The sequence below is a fragment of the Arachis ipaensis genome, chromosome B2 (assembly GCF_059453495.1).
Source record: "Arachis ipaensis isolate K30076 ecotype BB chromosome B2, ASM5945349v1, whole genome shotgun sequence".
NCBI classification, from domain to species: domain Eukaryota; kingdom Viridiplantae; phylum Streptophyta; class Magnoliopsida; order Fabales; family Fabaceae; genus Arachis; species Arachis ipaensis.
This window is the reverse complement of record NC_142437.1, coordinates 31,002,609-31,023,700: the sequence shown is the minus strand read 5'-3', so window position 1 is coordinate 31,023,700 and position 21,092 is coordinate 31,002,609. Positions and strand designations below refer to the sequence as shown.

At 25.2% G+C, this 21,092-nt stretch overlaps 1 protein-coding gene across 1 annotated transcript; it reads left to right on the top strand.

The window, feature by feature from the left end:
• Positions 1 to 1,710: 1,710 nt before the first annotated feature.
• Positions 1,711 to 16,741, top strand: LOC107625194 (type I inositol polyphosphate 5-phosphatase 8-like). Its single transcript, XM_088504927.1, has 10 exons — positions 1,711 to 1,805; positions 2,469 to 2,511; positions 3,448 to 3,538; positions 6,503 to 6,590; positions 7,920 to 8,024; positions 10,894 to 11,320; positions 11,631 to 11,842; positions 12,496 to 12,604; positions 12,856 to 13,004; positions 16,390 to 16,741. Exons 1-10 carry the CDS (start codon positions 1,711 to 1,713, stop codon positions 16,739 to 16,741), a joined length of 1,671 nt encoding a protein of 556 aa, XP_088361053.1.
• The last annotated feature ends 4,351 nt before the right edge of the window (positions 16,742 to 21,092 follow it).

The following is a 21,092-nucleotide window of genomic DNA, read 5'->3' as shown; positions in this document are numbered from 1 at the left end:
TCTTCGTCCTCCAGAGGTTCTTCCAGCAAATCTTGGATTGGAAAATTTTGATTGAGCTAACTGAGCTTGTGCTAATCCAATGGAAAGTTGTTTGAACTTTTTAAGCGTTTCTTCATGAGAAATAAGAAGAGTTTCAACCTCTCCAATAGTAAAGAGTTCAAGTTTGGTCTGAACAAGTGTAATACAGCGTGAATAATCTTCAGGAAGGCCATCACATATGGCTTATATATGTGTTTCATTCATAACATCATACCCAAGAGCAGTGAGAGAGTCAACAAGTTTCTTGATGGTAGCAAGATACTGGTTGATGGTGAGAGGGTTCTTCTTGACATTCTTGAGCTGAGTTCTTAATTGCTTGATTTTTGATTTGGTGGTTTCAGCAAATATTTGATGGAGTTTGTCCCAAATTTGAATAGCAGATTTGTAATGTACAATTTGGTTCTTGAACGAGCCATCAACAGATGCAAAAAACCAAGAACAAAGATTAGAATCATGTTGCATCCATTCAGTGTACACACTTGAGATGGTACCGGCAGCTTTTTCAGCATCAGAGGCATGCTTTGGAGGTTTTTTCCCTTCAACAATGTGATCTTCCAAATTCTGGCCCTTAAGTGTGTGAAGAGAACTTGTTGTTTCTATGTCACAAAATTGGATGATTCTATAATGAGATTGAATGTATATTTGTTATTGTTGGTTGTAAAAGCAGGAACAATGAGCGCTATGGATCCAAGATTCAAGCTCTTGATACCATGTGGAAAGTTGGTTCTTCAATGAAAAATGAATTATGCAGAGGAAATAGAGGACTATTATTTTGTGCAGCAAGGAAGACTTTAAAACTTAGTGTACCAGTAATGTTTCTTTCAAAAAAAAATATTTCTTTCTACTAGAAGTGTACTATATATATATATGTAGACTAACTATAACAGAGACTTCAAAAGTGGAAATAGTCAATTTACACTCTAAATATTACACATGTTTCATATACTCTATATATTATCAGAATTTGAAAAGGATTATTGACCTAATATAATAAAAAACAAATGAATGGGCTATGGTAAGTTTTTTGGAATATATAGGTTTTTTATTATGGGGCGAGAATATTATTTAAGTTATATGTAATAAATATACGAAAAAATAGTAGATTTAAAATAATTAAAAAATTAGATTATTAGGACCATTTTGATTCATGATTTTTAATTTTAGAGGCTAAATGAAGTCATTTATAATAATAGTTTGTTAATGATACGTGGACAATTCATATTATAAAATATGAAAAAATTGTGTTTTACTACGTGTCACTAACAACTACGTCATTAATTTCATTGCAGAATTATATTCTGGTATATTAACAGAAAATTGTCGAGAGACTAAATTAAGTCATATTTGTCAATTGTAGGGACTAAATTAAGTAAATTAATATTTTAGTGACCAATTTAAGATGTGAGTATAACTTTAAAAACCAGTTTGAGTATTAACTCAAAATTAGCCAAAAAAAAAAAATGAAATCTAAACTGAGTCTTAGCTTGCTTGCTGAGACAACCAACTAACCTTGTTCATCGAGGTTTTTTTTTCTCTCTATTGACACATAGCCACACCTTGTAGAAAACAAACACAATAAATTAAGGTAAAGAAGAAGCAGCTTTCAGGCTTCTATTAAAACTTGAAAATAGTGTTACACGCTATGATTTGATTGATTTCTCTTCTATCTCCATGCTCCCTTTCTTCACTTCATCACACCATACAAAAACGGTGTCGCATACAATACACTCATTTCATTTCTCTTCTCTCTCATTCTCTATCTTCTGGTAAGTGCTTTAATTTGCCATAATTAATTAAGCTTCTCTAACATTACATTACTAATTTTCATTCTTTTTTTCTTTCCTCTTAGCTTGCATTGTTCTGTTTTTCCGTAACAAGATTATTGATTTTGCTTTCATTTCGTTTCATGGGTTTTTGTTTCTCTCATCAAAAAGTCAAAAAAGTTTCCAAATTTATTTCACTCTCACCAATCCATAAACTCTTTTTTTTTTATAACATATTCATATTCGTTCCTCATTTAAAAAAGAAAAAAAGAACGATACATGTCTCCGTTTGCCCTGCAACTAGGTCTTAAATATTGCCGTTGAAAATTTCTTCAATCAATTCTGTAGTTTATAATCTTAAACAACAAACACAGTTTTCTCGTACAAGTAATAAAAGAAAAAAATATATATCTTAGTTCTTCTAACTTCTTAGACCGGTTTCTTTCTTTTATTTTATTTTATTTGTTTTGTTTTCTTCTCCCTTGATGACATCTCTTTTGTTTCAATTTTTAAACTTTTGTTTTTGTGTTTTAATTAATTGTCATAAGAAAAACAAATAAATAACCCAAGTTGGATTTGGATAATCTCTATATATATGTTTGGTATTAAATTAATTTGCGGCACCCTGGCTCCATTTGTATTCTGATCAGTGTGTTGGTTTTTCAGTTGGAAAAGAACAATGAGAACCCAATTGAAGAAGATATCCAAGGTATCATGCTTTTTATTGTCTTCTTCCTTTGTTTACTCTTTTCTCTCTTTTTCTTTTCGGCTATATTTCTATCATCTTACTCTAACATAATTTTACCATCAGTAAAACTTTCATTTTTTTTTCCTTAAAAAACAAATCGATTAAAGTCATTTATCAAAGAGTAAATGCCGTTTTAGATTTCTGTCTATTTATTCAAAAAATAAAATAATTTTTTATAATTTAAAAATTTTTAATCGATTTCCAATTATTTAGGTAATCATTTGGCAACCGATTACATGAATTGCTTAGATCAATTTTTTAGATTAATGAGGAGGACTAACTAAAAGTTTTTAAATTGTGATGGAGATTTTTGTTATTTGGTAAATGGTTAACGACTGAAAAAAAAAAACTTTTTATCAAAATATTAAAATAATGATTTATCTCTTTATTAAAATAAAAAATTACTCTTATATAATACAAATACAGTTAAAGATATAACAATTTATCAAACTCTTTCTATTTGATTAAATTTTTATTTTGAAAAAAGCACTATCATGATATGATATTAGAGCTTTTATAACCAAAAAATTTAGAGTTCGATTCTTATTAAACTCCAAAAAATAAAAAAAATAGCATAACACAAAAAAAAATTCTATGTAAAAATCTAAACAAACTCAAAATAAATTTGTACTTAAAAGACATTATAAATATAAATATTTATATGTCTCTTTCAATTCGTTTAAACTTAAAAAAAAAGTAGTATCATAATAATTAAACTTAAAAAAAAAGTAGTATCATAATAAGTAGATTTAGTACTTTTATTAAATATTAAAAATATAATTTGTTTCCTGTATTTTTTTATCTTAAAATTTTTAATAAAATTAAGAGTTTTACTTATTATTTTTTTTTTTTCACTTTTCTATATCTTTCTAATTCTCATTGTTTGGAGGGTTGAAGTCTCCTTGGACAAAATTGGTTGTGAGGAAGTGGCTTAATATGAAGGAAAATAATGACAAGCTCCATTCAAATTCAGATTACTATATCGCAGGTATTATTATAAGCTGAATTTTATCTAACTCTTTTTTATTTTAAAGAGTAAGTTATTCTTTATTATATGTAACAGTATAATTGATTGAAATAAATTAATTTATTATAATTAAATTTAATCATTTATCTAATTTAAATTTTGATAACTTAACCAATAAATTATAGTATAATTCTTTTTATAATTTTTTTTCAAATCATATTTTTATTAATCATTTTCAATCCAAAAAATCTCAAAAAATAAAATGAATAGATAAAAAAATTTAAAAGACATAAAAAATTCTCATTACACTATTGTTTAATAATTCTATCTTAGTTCCTTTGTATTTTTCAAAAGAATTTTATTCTTGTACAAGAATTTCTTTGAACAAAGACAAGACAATTTGAAAAAAAAAAGGTTAAATTTAGAATTGTTAACAATAAAAGAAAAATGAGAGATAAAAAACTATACAATTTATACGCAATTTAAAATTCAAATTTAATTAGATGAAATCAAAGGATTTTATTTTATAAAATATTATTATCTCAAAATTTTTTATAATTTTACGTGTTTATATATATTTTAATTTATTTATTCAGTAAATTTATTTAACATATAAACTCTAATTAAACTATAATTAAAAAGAAACTTTATTGTAATGAAAATTTTTTTTAGTAATTATTAATATACTATATATGAAGTTTTTTGGAAGATATGAAAGAAGAAAGAAAGCAGTATTAAGATATAGTATTTTAGAAATTTTTAATGTCTCTTAGATTTTCTTCATATTTGTTTTTTTATGTTTTGAAATTTTGTTTGGTTGGAAATGATATATATGTATTATTAGGTACATAGGTTCGATCATTTCAACGTGATTAGACACGAAGGTGATGGAACATAACGAAGGAATGACTTTAGTTAATGAATTATATATGGTTTGAGTTTGGCTTACACTTTACACCAAGCTGGAAAATATTTTCATGGGTCCCTTTTTCTTTTTGTTTTGCCTCTTTGCCACGTGGGTAGTTAATTTCAATAATTAACTAAATCAGTTTTTAAAAATTTTAAAAGTGATTATTTTAGCCTTTAAAAAAGATTAATACATAGATTAATTTTTAAAATTTTATTCTGATAAATAAATTAATTTATAATTTATTTTTTAACAGAATAATTATTCAAATCGGTCTCTAAAAATTTTGTATTAGATATAACAGTTTTCATTTATTTTATTTTTATTATATGTCAATTTTTATTATTATTAGTTTATCTTATATATATAGATAATGATACTAGTATATTAATATTTTTTTTGTTAAAAATAAATAAGATGAATAATAATATTTTAAAATTTAAATTAAAATATTTTTTTAATACAACTATACTTTTAAAAATAAGACATCTTTTAATTATATTAAATATAAAAGTATCAAATAATTTTAATTTTAAATTTTTTGTAGAATAATCTCTCATAATTTTATTATTATTATTATTATTATTATTATTATTATTATTGAGTGACTATATATATATATTATATTTTATATTTTTTATGTAAAAACTTTTATATATTATAAATACATATATAATAATCTAATTAATAAATTTATTATTATTTTTATCTAAAAATACAAAAAATATGTTACAGTATTATCGTATAATTAATAATAATAATAATAATAAGAATTTTATTTTATTTTACATTTTTTATAGATAAAAAACTGTTATGTCTGATAAAAAAAATATTAGAGATTGATATGTGTATTAATTTTTTTTTAGAACTAAAATATCTACTTTTAAAATATTTAAGAACTAGTTTAGATAATTATTTTATCAAAAAATAAATTGAAAATTGATTTGTCTGTTAGAATAAAATATTAAAAATATTTTTATATATTAATTTTTTTTAAAAATTAAAATATTTATTTTTAAAATTTTTAAATACTAATTTGAATAATTACTCCATCAATTTTCCTCACGTTCAAATTGGTCTATGACCTGCTAGTGCAAAAGGTCACACGGTATTAGGTTTAGTAGGTGAAAAAAATTAAATAACTATTCAAATATATTTTTTAGATACGACATTTTGATATTTAATAAATTTTTTAAGAAAATTTTTTAGAATCATTTTTGTTAGTTATGTTGATTGTTATATCATTTTAAAATAGGATTAATTTATTTTAAGTAGTATATCTTTTATAACATAACTGTCTTATTATAAAATTTGTTATAAATTTATGTGTCTAATTTTTATTAAAAATTTGATTGAAAGAGGTAGAAATAATCTGTCTAACGAAATTAATTATCGATAAATTTTAGAGAATAAAAAGTTGTAGAACATCAAAATATTCGTCTGAAATTTTTTTAAGACCAATTTAAGCCCATTCAAAAATTATTAATATTGAATTATATTTTTCTAAAAAAATTATCATAGTTCATTTAGGTTAGTTGAATGTAATTCATTTATTTTAAGATTAATTTTCTTAAGGTATATATATAGTTTCTTTAAAGCAGTCATTTCTTCGTATAAAAAGTAGTTATATATATATATATATATATCTTTTTTTTTGGTAAAGTATATTTTTTTGTCTTTGATGTTTGATAAATGTTTTGAAATATCTCTAAGTTTTATTTTGTTTCAATTTTGTCCTAAAAGTTTTCGATTTGCATCAAATATATCATTGACAGCTAATTTTTCAAAAAATTTAAGACCAATTCAACAATAATTTCATAAGAACAACCCTCAATACAAGCAAATCAAGCATATTTTTCATGCATTATTGTTAGATTAGCCTTAAATTTTTAAAAAATTTAGTCGTCGAAAGTATATTTGATGCAAATAAAAAACTTTTGGAGCAAAATTGAAACAAAATAAAACTTAGAGATATTTTTAAAATTTTTGCCAAATTTCAGAGACAAAAAATATACTTTATTTTTTTTTTTTTTTAATTTTGCCAAAGTATTGATGATGGGGTTTATGTATTTTTAAAGAGCGTTGGTGGATGGAATCATCAAATAGACTGAAACATTCGGTGCCAGGAAAGGAAGCACTACCTATTTCTGATACCCTCAACCTTAGGTAAATATATATGATATATATGATATGATGTGCTTCATTTGTATTTCTATATATTTTGTTATTACTTTTTATAATATGGTTTTAGGATCTTATCTAAAAAAAACAATAAAAAAGAAAAATTCTTTTTATGTTTTTTCAGAATATTTTTAAAAATAAAAATATTTAAAATAAAAATAGAAAAAAACTCTCGTCATGTAATTCTAAGATTAAGATATTAAAAAAAGAATTTAACTAATATGTAGGACACATAATAAATTTATTATTAGTGAAAAATTTTAAATATTATTATTTAATAAATATATTAAAATTTAATTTTTTATATTTTTAATAAAAAATTTTTAATTTATAAAATTAACATATATATACTCTTAAGGTACAAAATAAATAAATTCTTAAAGAATTCATGTTGCAACTCGCTTATCATTTATTTCCGAACATGATAAACCTTTTTAATGACCTACATCTTATAATTTAACGATAAACAATGTGCAAATCAGCATAATATTTTATAAAAAATTATTATATGGATTTTGCTAACATATGTTTAAGGGTATATATTAAAAATATTATAAAAAAATATTTTATAAAATTTATTAAAAAATTTTAAAATTTTTTATCATTATATGTTTAAAATTTGTCCTTAAAAGAAATGAGACTAAATCCCCATTTTGGTCCTTGAGATTCACGCGATTACTCAATTTGGTCTCCAAAATTTAAAATTATCTATATTAGTCCTCTAGATTCAAGTTCGGACACCAAAATGGTCCCTCGACTCTTTTCGGCGATGATTAGGCAAATAGAGTGCTGAGATGACACTCTTCCTGCCACGGTGGATGATGAGTAAACGACGTCGTTTACCCTTGGTGTCAAAACAAGTCAGAAATGAAGAATGGTGGATATAGAGAAGAAGAAGAATACTTTATTTTGGGTTTCCAAGGTTTATTCTCTCTTCATATACAAAGCAACGACATTTTTGATTTGTTTGGATGCCAAGGGTAAACGACGTTGTTTACTCATCATCCAGCGTGGTAAGGAGGATGTCATCTCAGCATTCCGTTTGTCTAGTCATCGTCGAAAAGAGTTGAGGGACCACATTGGTACCTGGACTTGAATCTGAAAGACTAATATAGGTAATTTTAAATTTTGGAGGCCAAATGAAGTAATCGCATGAATCTCAGGACCAAAATGGGGATTTAGTCCAGAAATGAACTAAATCTTTATTATATTATATATAACCTAATAAATTAATTAATTAATTAATTATTACGGTTTCACCTTGTTAATTCTGGGAAAATGATTACTACTAATACTATGTACTTATGTATGTAGGATGTTTGTGGGAACGTGGAATGTTGGAGGGAAATCGCCAGATGAGAATTTGGATTTAAGGGATTGGTTAAAGCTGTCTTCACGGGCTGAGATATATGTTATTGGGTTAGAAATATATTTCACTTTTTAATTTTAATTATTTGTTTGTCGTTTTGTTTGTTACCCTCATCCCGGTTTCCAATTCAGAACACTCTTGCGTTTTCGATTCGATGTGCATGTTAGTGTTTATTTTACTAACTTGAAGGAAATATAGTTTTTGGATTTCAATAATAATGGCTACGAACTCTATACTCATAATAGTGTAATAATTACTACATACTTCTAGTTTGATTAATTTTTCAAAACCATGCATGTTTTGAACGAACTCATTTTGATTAATTGTTCATAATATTGTCTCATTATCTCGCTCTTATTTTTAGTGACATGCCAACTGGCTAGAACTCATGATTTTTGAACTTTGAACTAATAAGACTAGTATAGTAGCACATTTCTTTTAATGGAAAAATCAACGAATAATGCCAACTTAGTTATACCCCTCTCTCTCTCAAAATTTCAATAATTTATATATTAATATAAAATAGACACTACAAAAAAAACGTCGAATATCTTCGGACATTAGTGACGGATTTACTGGCGGGTTTATTATTATCTGAGTTAATTATTTTGTGAGTTAATTAGTTGATTGTTGTTAATTGTCTAAATTAATATTAACTTGTTTACTTTTTGAGTTAATTATTGGTTTATTATTTATTGTTGTTAATTTTCTAAGTTTATTATTATCTGAGTTAATTATTTTCTGAGTTAATTTGTTGATGGTTGTTAATTGTCTGAGTTAATCTTAATTTGTTTATTTTCTGGGTTAATTATTGACTTATTATTTATTATTGTTAATTTTTTAAGTTTTGTTATTATCTAAGTTTACTATTATTTGAGTTAATTATTTTCTGTGATAATTAGTTAATTGTTGTTAATTACCTAAGTAAATATTAACTTATTTATTTTCTGAGTTAATTATTGGTTTATTGTTTATTATTGTTATTTTTTTAAGTTTATTATTATCGGAGTTAATTATTTTCTGAGTTAATTAGTTGACTGTTGTTAATTGTTTGAGTTAATATTAACTTGTTTATTTTTTGAATTTAATTGTTTAAGTTAATCTTAACTTGTTTATTTTCTGAGTTAATTATTGGCTTATTATTTACTGTTGCTAATTTTTTAAATTTATTATTATCTAAGTTAATTATTTTTTGAGTTAATTAGTTGATTGTTGTTAATTGTTTGAGTTAATTTTAACTTGTTTACTTTTTTATGAGTTAATTATTGACTTATTATATATTTATTATTGTTAATTTTATAAGTTTATTATTATATGAGTTAATTATTTTTTTGAGTTAATTAGTTGATTGTTGTTAATTGTCTGAGTTAATATTAACTTGTTTATTTTCTGAGTTAATTATTGGTTTATTATTTATTGTTGTTAATTTTTTAAGTTTATTATTATTTGAGTTAATTAGTATTGTATTTTTTTATTTATTAGTTTAGAAATTATTGAATTTAAATATTTAAAATTATATATTAATTTATAAACAAATTTAAAAAAATTTAAAATTTAAGTTTATCGTCGGATTTACTATCGGTTAAATCCGCCGGTAGTTATTAATTTAATTATTATTAATAATATATTACCGTCGGATTTACCGAAAAAAAATCTGCCGGTAAACAATTACCAATAAAATTTATTCTGTCGGATTTATTCTGATGGTAATTCTAATGGTAAGATTTTCTTAGTAAATTTGTCAGTAAATTTGACGGTACTCAATATTTTTTTTATAGTAGAAAGAGAAACTTTTGTTGGTAAAAATTGAGAGAGAAACTCCTAAATACTCTTATAATATGAAAATTAATAAATTATTCTTTTACTAGCTATTTAAAATTCAAAACTGAAAAAAAAAATCTCGATTACATATTTAATTAATACTCTAACCAAATTTCAAGAACTCATAGAATAATGCAAAAATACAAACCCCAACATATTTTCAAAAAACAAAAATAATGCATGCTGATACAAGCTATGAATTTTGAAGTGTGTAACAGCAAGGAAAAAATATGTTGTCTAGTACCAAAATTTAGAAAAAAAAAAAAGGTGGTGTTATGTATAAATTAAAGAGGAATGCTAGAGGGCCAGCAATTTTAGTATTTTGTAATCATCAATTGGCCATCAATAGTATTTTTAATAGTGGGAGATCATTCACTTTTATTTTAATGATTAAGTGCTTACCAGAAAACACAAAAATTGATGGCCCTAGAGTTTTCCATTTGGTTAAAGTGGATGGACCACGGTGAACAAAACCAAACCATGTCACAGCTCAATTACTAACACATGCATTATTGCACTTACACTCTATGATTTAGCATCCCAAATAAGGCTTAAGCCTAACTGACTTTTTTGCCCCTGATATTTCCTTCAAATTAATGAAGTAAACAATGTCTATGTGAAAATAATGTGATTTTTTTAATAGTATTTTTTTAACTATATGTTAAGTGCACACAAAAAATTAAATGTAAAAAAAATTAATCATCAGTATAACATACTTGTTGAAATATAAAATATATATTAAAAATGAGTTAATCAATATACATATATTTATACATAAATATACGATAATTTGATGGTTAATTTTTTTTGTAAACATATTTTTTATTTTTAACTAGCCCTTTTTGAGATACTAATAAGATACACAACTTTTTTGTTATTATTATTTTTATCAAATTTTTATAATTATATTTTTTCCCTAATTCCTTTTTTTATGAAAGAATAATAATAAATTAAATTTTCATAATTTATTTTAATTTATCACTAAACAAAATATAAAAACACTAATTTTTGTATCTTTATTCTTTGTATCTTGTTTTCAGTGTCCTATTTTATTCTATTCTCATAACCAAACACAATTTTATTTCATTGCAACCTTAGGTTCCAAGAAATTATAGCTCTGAATGCAGGGAATGTTCTTGGGCCTGAAGATAACGGCCCAGCATCAAAGTGGCTTAACCTTATTCACAAAGCACTAAACCCTAAAGATGACATGATTATTGAAGAACAAGTACAAAATCAAGAAGAAAGAAGTATGAATTGTAAGGCTAGGATGAGTAGTTTATCTAAATGGCTTTGTTTAGAGGAGGAATTATTGGAGTCAGAGGAATTTGGGGACATGATAAATAATAAAGTGCATAGAAGTGGTGATGATGATGAGAAGAAACAAGGTTATTGCTTAGTAGGAAGCAAGCAAATGGTGGGTATATATTTGTGTGTGTGGGTAAGAGAAGATCTTTGCAAGCATGTTAGTAATTTCAAGGTTTCTTGTGTTGGTAGAGGCATCATGGGCTATCTAGGAAATAAGGTAATTTCGTTTCTTCATTTTGTTTTCTAATTTTTTTATATAAAAAATATTACGCACATACAACAAAAATCAGTCAAATATCAGTTATTATATATTTATATATGTGTTATTTAATTTATTTTTAAAATATATTTTGTATTTTAATATTTTTATCGGTAAATAATTTAATAACTAGTATTTGGTATACATATATAAAATAAAACATTAACGATACATGCATACACATGTTTGTTTACGTAATGATTATTGTTTCTTCAGATTTTGCAATGGAATTTTATTATTTTGTGTTAATGAATTAATTAATTAACAGGGTTCAATATCAATTAGCATGACATTGTACCAAACAAGTTTCTGCTTCGTCTGTACACACTTGGCCTCTGGAGAGAAAGATGGCGATGAAGTAAGAAGAAATTTGGATGTCTCCGAAATATTAAAGAAAACCAAATTTTCTCACTCATTCAAACCCCTTTCTCATCATCATCATAATCCACTACTCTCTCCTGAAACTATATTGAAACATAAGTATGTGTTCTATCTTAACCTTTCATGCTAGCTATTTGGTTATAAAAGATTCTAATTATTATTAAGGGCTATATCTACTCTTACCAATATACACTAAAAATTAATTATTAAATTAATTATCATCGTATAAATACATATATTATTTAACTCGTTTTTAATATGTATTATATATTTTATTATGTATAATATACTAGTGGCATAATTAATCTCTAATACGCCGTCTCGTACATTTTTTTTAGATTTACGTAAATTTTTTGTATAGATTTTTTTCTTTTGTACGTATTAGTCTTATTCTAAAATTCTTTATTTTATAGTCAATAAAGATTAAACTCTAGATTTTTAAATTTAAAATTATTTTTTAAAAAGCTTAAACTAATAAAAAATGATTTGAACTTCTAAAATTCACAAAAGTTTAATTTGATAAAATTCGTCAGAGTTTTGTGATCTTTGGAAGCATGAGTTTTTTTTTTTTTTTTTTTTTTTTTTTTTTTTTTTGTAATTCAAGAACTATTTTGATTGAGTAAAACATTTCTGATGTCTAAATAATAATTTACTCTCCGAATTCATTAATCCTCTTAATTTAATTACTCTCCATCACTTTTAGCATATAACTAATGAACCCTATTTTTTTTTTCTTTTTTGGAAATGTACAGTAAGATTATTTGGCTTGGTGATTTGAATTATCGGCTTGCAAGTGGTTACGGTGACACACATGAGCTTCTAAAGAAGAATGATTGGCACTCACTATTAGAGAGGGATCAGGTATATATTTTATTCAAAATAATTAGAATTTAATTATTAAATACTTTTACAGTATAAGACTTAATTAAAATTTGAGCCAAGTGATATCAAATTATTTCAGTATAAATAAACTAAATTTTTTAGGGAAAAATAATTAATAATAAAAGTTCATTAATTAAACGAATGCATGTCCAACACGTATCTTTTGCATGTTGTTGTTAACATAAGTTTTTGTTTATTATTATTAAATTCTACTATTTTATTTTGGGTAGCTAAGGATAGAGCAAAGAGCTGGAAGAGTGTTCAAAGAATGGAAAGAAGGGAAGATATATTTTGCTCCTACTTACAAATACTTGGACAATTCTGACCAATATGTTGCTCAAACTTCCAAGTCCAAGGAAAATCGACGTACCCCCGCTTGGTAATAACATTATTTCATCATTTTTTTTTATTAAACAATTCATCTCTAAAGTTTTTTTTTTTTTTTGGATATTTTTATATCCAAACAAATTTTATTTTTTAAAAATTTTGAGAATTATATTTGTCAGAGAAATTACTCTCTCGTTGCTTTCAACCAATTTTTTAATATGTAAATTAGACAAATATATAAGTTTTTTTACAAATTTTAAGACAATTCGATTAAAAAATATATTTTAAGAAAATTAGTCCTATTTTAAAACAATGTAAGGGCCAATCTAACTGGCAAATATAATTCTCAAAAATTTTTAAAGAATAAAAAATGTTTAAAAATCAAAATATCTAATTTAAAAATTTTTGGAGATTAATTTAAATATTTATTCCTAATTTTTTCACATTTATATACAAATTGAGATTTATTAATACCAAATATAGATCTTATATTATTAATTTATATTAGCAAATTGTCGTAATACCACTTCTTGTAAAAGTTTAAAGTAATAGTAAGAAACATACATAAATAATTATATCTCTAACACGTTCACTTACGCAAGATTTTTTTTTGGGTTTATTTGAAATTTTTTGCATAGACTTCTTTTCTCTTTTTTTATTGTCCTTACGTTAAAATTCTTTCTTTTGCACTTAACAAAGATCAAATTCTAAATCTTTAAATAATAGAAATTCTTATACAAAAACTTTTAGAAGCCATTAATTTTTAGCAATTTTAGTCTCTATATTTGACCAGAAATTATCTTTAACAAATAAATTTTACTAATTTATATATACAAACTTTAATAAATGTGAATGCAAATTATATTGACGCTTATATGCAAACTTTTATATATATATATATATATATATATATATATATATATATAAATTATGTGCTTCTTACGTGCAAATTTCTATAAATCTGGGTAAAAACTATTGTTGATCATGTAGCATTATTGATTTTGATATTAGGTCATAAACTGTAAAGCAAGTAACGACAAATTTACTTAAAAACTTGTAGGGATACTTATTGTAATTTAAAAATTTTTTGAGTATTACATAAAGATAATATTTATTTTTCTGAATAATTAAATTTAATTTTATTATAAATTATTAAAAAATTAGCTGATATTCTAGAATATTATTTATTAATTGGTGTTTTTGGTTCAGAAATTAGCTTTAATTTTATTCTAGTAATTGTATTACTTAAAAAAAATTTTTAAGCTATAAATATTATAAAGAGTTTGGCTTTGTAATCGTAAGAGAGATGGATTTTTAAAAGATTATTTCGTAACATATATAGAAAAAAATATTTAATTGTACTGACAATAAAAAAATTATTCAATCTTTTTAAAATACGAAATTTATCTAGAGCATAAAATTTTAAATCATATATTATTGTTTAAATTATTATTTTAGTATTTTAATTTATTAATTAAATAATTTAAAAATTAATTAGATTCAGAATAACAAAATATAATTATAAAAATTATTGCTATGTTATTTTATAGTTTGACAATTGTGCTATATGTATATAAAAATCAGTTATCAAATAAATTGTATGTTAAAATATAAAATAAACTAATATATATATATATATATATATATATATATATTACTAATTTACTGACTAATTTTCAGCTTACACATAACATTTTTTATATTTTATTCCCAATATTAACATCTTTTAGATTTATCACTAAATACAAATATACGTATTTTATTGATAAAAACTCATAATACTCATACGAATTTATTAGATAGTGTAAACGGTGTGAGCGCGCACTCTCTCTTTCTCATTACTTAAATATCAACTTGTAATACTAAGGAAACAAAAAAAAAAAAAATTGACTTATTTAATATTTATTAATTATTATAATAATAATTACTAAATATTAAATAAAATAAATTTTAACTGTTTTTAATTAATTTATTTTAATCACCAAATATTTTCGAATATCAGCATGTATGCATATTTTATCACTGTCGTATATATGTTTTGCATAATGAATCTTAGGAATATAATAGGATATAATCCCAAATTGCATATAATTCCAAACCATGCTAGCTACCCTTAATTAAACTAATTATCTTCATTTGGTCTGGTTCCATATGCATTAATTGTTTATTATTTTTCCTTTATAATGTAGTATCACGGATGCGTTTGAAAAGGGTTCACCTATATACGAATCTATGATGTGTTTATGTATGTTTAATTTGTATATATATTTTAATGATAATTAGTCAACCCTAATAACCAACTAACCTTAAGGATAATGAGAATTAAACAATTGAAATCATTGACAAATCTTCTATGATAATAGTCCAATATGGTTAATGATGGGATAAGAGGGAGCATTGCATACTTTATATCAACCGTGATAGGCACATACATAACCTTCACATATTAGTTAATATATAAATATCCATGCTAATGGTCATAGTTTTTTTTTTTTTTTTTTTTTTTTTTTTTTTTTTCCAAAGGAAATTAAACTCTATCCATTAATTATTGTCCAACCCACATAGATATTTTATCAACTACTATTATATTCTATTTTAATCAAACATTTCGTTTTCATTTTAGAATATAGAAGGGTTAAGTAAATGTCATGCATGTTAGGAACCGACCCTGATTTTTTGAATTCATACCAACATTAATATAAGCCAAATTGCTTCATAGTTTATGATGGCTGCAATTTTGGGAGTAGGGTTTGCCAATGAGAACACAGATAAGGATTATGATTTTTTATTATTACTTTTATATTATTTTAGGTTGAAAGGATTATGATAGTATTGAGAGTCACTATTTATTCTGCTAACAACAATCAACTAATAATTAAACATGAAATAGCAATATACAAAAATAAAAAATAAAAATATTTAAAATTCAAAAAAAAAAAACCTTTGAATGTGAAATAAAATAAAACTAATATAAAGTATATAATTTAAAATTTAAAATTTAGACTTTAAATTTTAAGATTTATGATTTAGCAGTTAGGATTCAAAATTTAAAATTTAGGATAATCGATGACAGTGACCGATAGCCGAAGATGGTACGAGATGGTGGCTGGTGGTTAGTAGTGGGTGGATGAAATTGTGGCTTTGAGAAGCATAAAAAAAAAGATAAAATAATAATTTTAAAAAATATAATTTTTATTTTTGTTTTCTTCTTGTATTGTGATTCCCTAGTGTTGTTTCTAGTTATATATGATTTTCTTGTTAAGCCTTAGTAGTAAATCACATTGCCACATTATTGTTGTTGGTAGTTATGATTTATAATATGATAACGACTGACATCCTATCAAGATAAGAATTAATTAAACTAAGAAATATTGTTTATAATATAATCTATTTTGAGAGAAGTTCTTAATAAAATATTGGGACAATTTTACCCCCAGGTGTGACCGAATTCTATGGAAAGGTGAAGGGATTGAACAATTGTGGTATGTAAGAGGAGAGTCAAAATTCTCAGACCACAGGCCTGTCTATTCACTCTTCTCAGTTCAAGTGGATTATTTGAAATGTGAGAAGCTTATAACAACTACTACTTCCTCTTCTTTTGCAACTACCACCACATCAGAAATCTCAAAGTCATCATGCCTCCCTAGGAGCACCATCACAAATGCTGCCTTGTCGTCTTCTTCGTCTTCGTCGTTGTCTTCGTCCAGTGCTGCCAAAATCCAGGCAGGGGAGCAGCTCTTGTTATTAACTAGGGCTCATCAAAGTTGTGTAGATATCGGTTTTGGTTGAAAATAGCGTAGATATATATATTCTTATTTCATAGAGTGAATAAGTTATTTCTAAGATTTGAACCATTTTCACCTTCCAAGTCACAGAGTAACAATAATAGTACTGTGTCAAAGTTCACCCTAACCCCAAGTTTTGACTAATGTTCTAATGTAATTTTCTATTCAAACATAATATTCAACTAATTTAACGGTACATTGATTATTATTACACTACACACCTACTATACATATAAGTCTTTTTGGCATACAAGTTCATACAAGTTGACCCAAACTCAACAAAAACAACATTCAGTTTAGATTGTGTGTAAACAAGCGCTTCCCCAACTATTGAATAGCGCAAACAATTCTTTTCCCTCAATCGAAACCGTAATGCTCAAAATTCAAACAACGATCAAAATCTCTCAAAATCGTCGCGAAAAGTGAAGAAAGTTTCAAAGCTGAATTCAAAAAGAATTATGAGAAAATGAAATAAGAAGATAAAGAAGAAGCACCAGAAAATGAGGAGGAGGAGGAAGAAAAATAATTTTGAATTATGCAAAATTTATCAGTACAAATTCACAAAAAATTTTTAAATAATACACATAAATGTCTTAGTCTTACACTGAAATTTGCTGCAACTACATAAAAATGTTTTTTCTAATGCTGTATTTTTTTCTTCTTTCTTTTTTTCTTATTTCTTTCTTTCTTTTAGTTGAATGAATGTAAGTTCATCATCTTCCAAGTAATTTTACAGTATTATGTGTTTCTTATTCTTCTTTGTTTGATTTTTTTTTATTTTTGTTAAGAGAGTAAAACAAGAAGAAACTTGAAAAGGTAAAATAAAAAAGAAAAGATGAATTAAAAAAAAAAGAAGAAGACGATGATGATAATGAAAAAAAAGAAGAAGCAGCAGAAGATGAAAAGGAGAAAGAGAAAGAATTTTGAATTAATTAATGGACTGTTTTTTTTGTGTATTTAAGATTTTTGGTTGGCTTCTCATATGGTCATGGCACTGGAAACACAAAAAAGTTTGTGGCATATGTATACATTACAAGAATGGTGTTATTTGTTCAATTTTATCGCATACATTATTCAATAAGGCAATTGATACATATAAAATGTGTCTTTCATCTTATCTAATAATGAATGAATATAGGTAACAACACAAAGTGAATATACACAGATTTTTCTAACTTTATCATTGATATAAAGAATTGAGCTAACAATTATTAGAGAGGAATGAAGCAGAAGCATGCCATTATTGAAGAATTTGAGAGAAAAGTTGAACAAGCCAATAAACGTTTTCAAATTGTATTTTATATTAATTAATTATTATTCATTAGTAATTATTTAAATTTTATTTTTAAAAAATATAAAATTATTAATTATTAATTATTTTAAAATTAACTGATTAAAAATTATTTTTCTATACTTTTCTTATTTTAAATGATAAAGTGGAATCATTGTTCAATCTAATGAATAAAGTTTGGCAGTGGAAAAAATAAAGAATAACTAGTATCTTATATTTTCTCTATTCAATATATTTTGCTCAACTCATTACTGTTATACACATTTTTTTATAAGTATAAAAAATTTTACAATTATTTTTCACATACAAGCATTTTTCCCATACAAGTCTTTACAAGTCATTTATATTCACGCGCATTTATATTCACGCACTTCTCCAAAAACGCGCAGTTACTGTACGTTCTTCTTCTTCTTCTTCTTCTTTGTTATCGTCGTCATCAACACCACCTCTTCCTCCTCCTTTTTTTTATTGGAATTTCTTCTCCTCCTTTCGTTTTCTCTTTCTCCTCCATCATCAGTTATCTCGTTGTTGAAGATAATGAATAATTCATATTCAGATTGTTAATTGAACCAGAACGAAATTGATTATTGTTTTGAATCCAATCAAGTGATTGAGGTGTGGTTCAATTCAGAAGAAAAAATATAGCATTAGAGGAAATATTTTTTTGTATTTGCAGGCAGCAAATTTGGGTGTAACATAAAGATATTTGGGTATATTTTAAGAAATTTTGGGTGTATTTTTATTCTGATAAGTTCTGCATAATTCAAAACTCTTCCTCTTCCCCCTTCTCATCTTCTACTGTTTTTTTTTTCATCATCATCACCATCTTCTTTTTCTTTTTTTCTTATTCATCTTTTTCTTTTTGTTTTACCTTATCAAGTTTCTTCTTGTTTTACTCTCTTAACAAGAATAAAAACAAAAAAATCAAACAAAGAAGAAGAAGAAACACATAATGCTGCAAAATTACTTGGAAGTGGATGAACTTACATTCATTTAACTAAAAGAAAGAAAGAAATAAGGGAAAAAAAAAGAAAAAAATGCAGCATTAGAGGAAACATTTTTCTGTATTTGCAGCAAATTTGGGTGTAACACGAAGATATTTGGGCATATTTTAAAAAATTTTGGGTGTATTTTTATTCTGATAAGTTCTGCATAATTCAAAACTCTTTCTCTTCCTCCTCCTCATCTTTTGCTGCTTCTTTTTTATTTCATCATCATCAGCATTTTCTTCTTCTTTTTTTTTCTTATTTATCTTTTTCTTTTTGTTTTACCTTCTCAAATTTCTTCTTGTTTTACTCTTTTAACAAGAATAAAAACAAAAAATTTAAATAAAGAACAAGAAGAAACACATAATGCTGAAAAATTACTTGGAAGAGGATGAACTTACATTCATTTAACTAAAAGAAAGAAATAAATAAGGAAAAAAAGAAGAAAAAAAAATACAGCATTAGAGAAAATATTTTTCTGTATTTGTAGCAAATTTGGGTGTAACACGAAGATATTTAGGTGTAACACGAAGATATTTGGGTGTATTGTAAGGAATTTTGGGTGTATTTTTATTCTGACAAGTTCTGCATACTTCAAAACTCTTCATCTTCCTCCTCCTCATCTTCTAATGCTTCTTCTTGTAAAATCTAGTCAAACCATAATTAATTAAATAGGAGCGAATATGGTTAAAAAATTTAGCAATCAGAATTTGATGATTTAAATATGATATTTGGACTCAGTGAATTTTTCTGAGTCAGAAAACATAATTTTCTGCATAAAAATGGGCACTGAAAATGTGACCGGTAATACCGACTGAGATCTATCCGGCACTGCAACTGAGAAAATTAATTATAAGCTAATAAGGTTAACAACTGAGAATTTATAATTTGGGATGATAGAAATATTTAAAATACGGTTTAAAACTCTAACTTTAGAGGTTTTGGCCCAAAATTGGGCCAACGGACTAAACCAAGTGAGCCGGACCCAAGTGGGCCCAAGACCCAATATATATAAATATTAGTTATGAGTATTTCAGTTCATAAACCCTAAAAATGAGAGGGAAGGGCGGATAGAGAGAAGAGAGAGAAAACATAGCTTTTCAAATCTTCAAATCACCATAACTTTCTCTCCGAAATTCTGATTGATGAGCCGTTTGTGGCCACGCGTCTCTCTTCTCATCCTCTACAATTCTATCTAAGTTTTGTGGTGAGTATTACACTATCTTCTGCCTTGTTTTCATTTTTCTCTTTAAATTCGAATTTAGTTTGGGTTTTGAGGAAATATTATGATTTTGGTTATTTAGGGGTGCTCTAGTATGAGCCATTGGTGATATTCATCATAAAATACAGTGGGTTAAGATAAGAAACACTCCAACCCTTGTTGATTTATCATTTTCATAAACCCTAGGTTGATTGTAAGTGTGAAATTGGTTATGTTAGAGTTGGTTGATTTTGGTGCACAATTGGGAGGTTGGTTTTTGCTTGTGAAGCTTTGGTGAGGCTTGGAGCTAAGGTTGGTGGAGACTTATAAAAAAGAGGCTCAATTAGTTTGGCTCCAAGAGATACGGTTTAAGTTTCATTTAAGTGCCATGTGGTGTAATGAGAATTTCTAGGCTAGATACTCCTAGGATTAAGTTTAGATTGTGTAAATGGTTGGTACTAATATGTATAGTTGATATGTAATGTAAATTAATGATTGGGTTGAGAATTGTGTGAATTTGCATGTTTGGTGTGTTGAGAATTTGATGAATTGGATAATAAATATTGGTTTGTGGAATATGCATTTAAAATGTGAATTTAGGCCGGAGGCCAGAAAGAGGTAAGGAAGGTAAGTGATGTGTGCATTGTGTGAAGTCATATGAGATTGAATGGATATTGAATATTGAGTGTGTGAATAAATGGGAGGAATGTGGAATAATAAGAAATTAGGAATTTAGGAGTGGAAGGTGACGAAATTGAATTGAATTGTGTAGATGAGGTAGGTTTGGTTTTGGTTGAGTGTAATTATGTGAATGTTGTAAGACCCGGTTAATTAACGGCTAATTAACCCATAAATGATAATTTATTCTAGAAAGCCA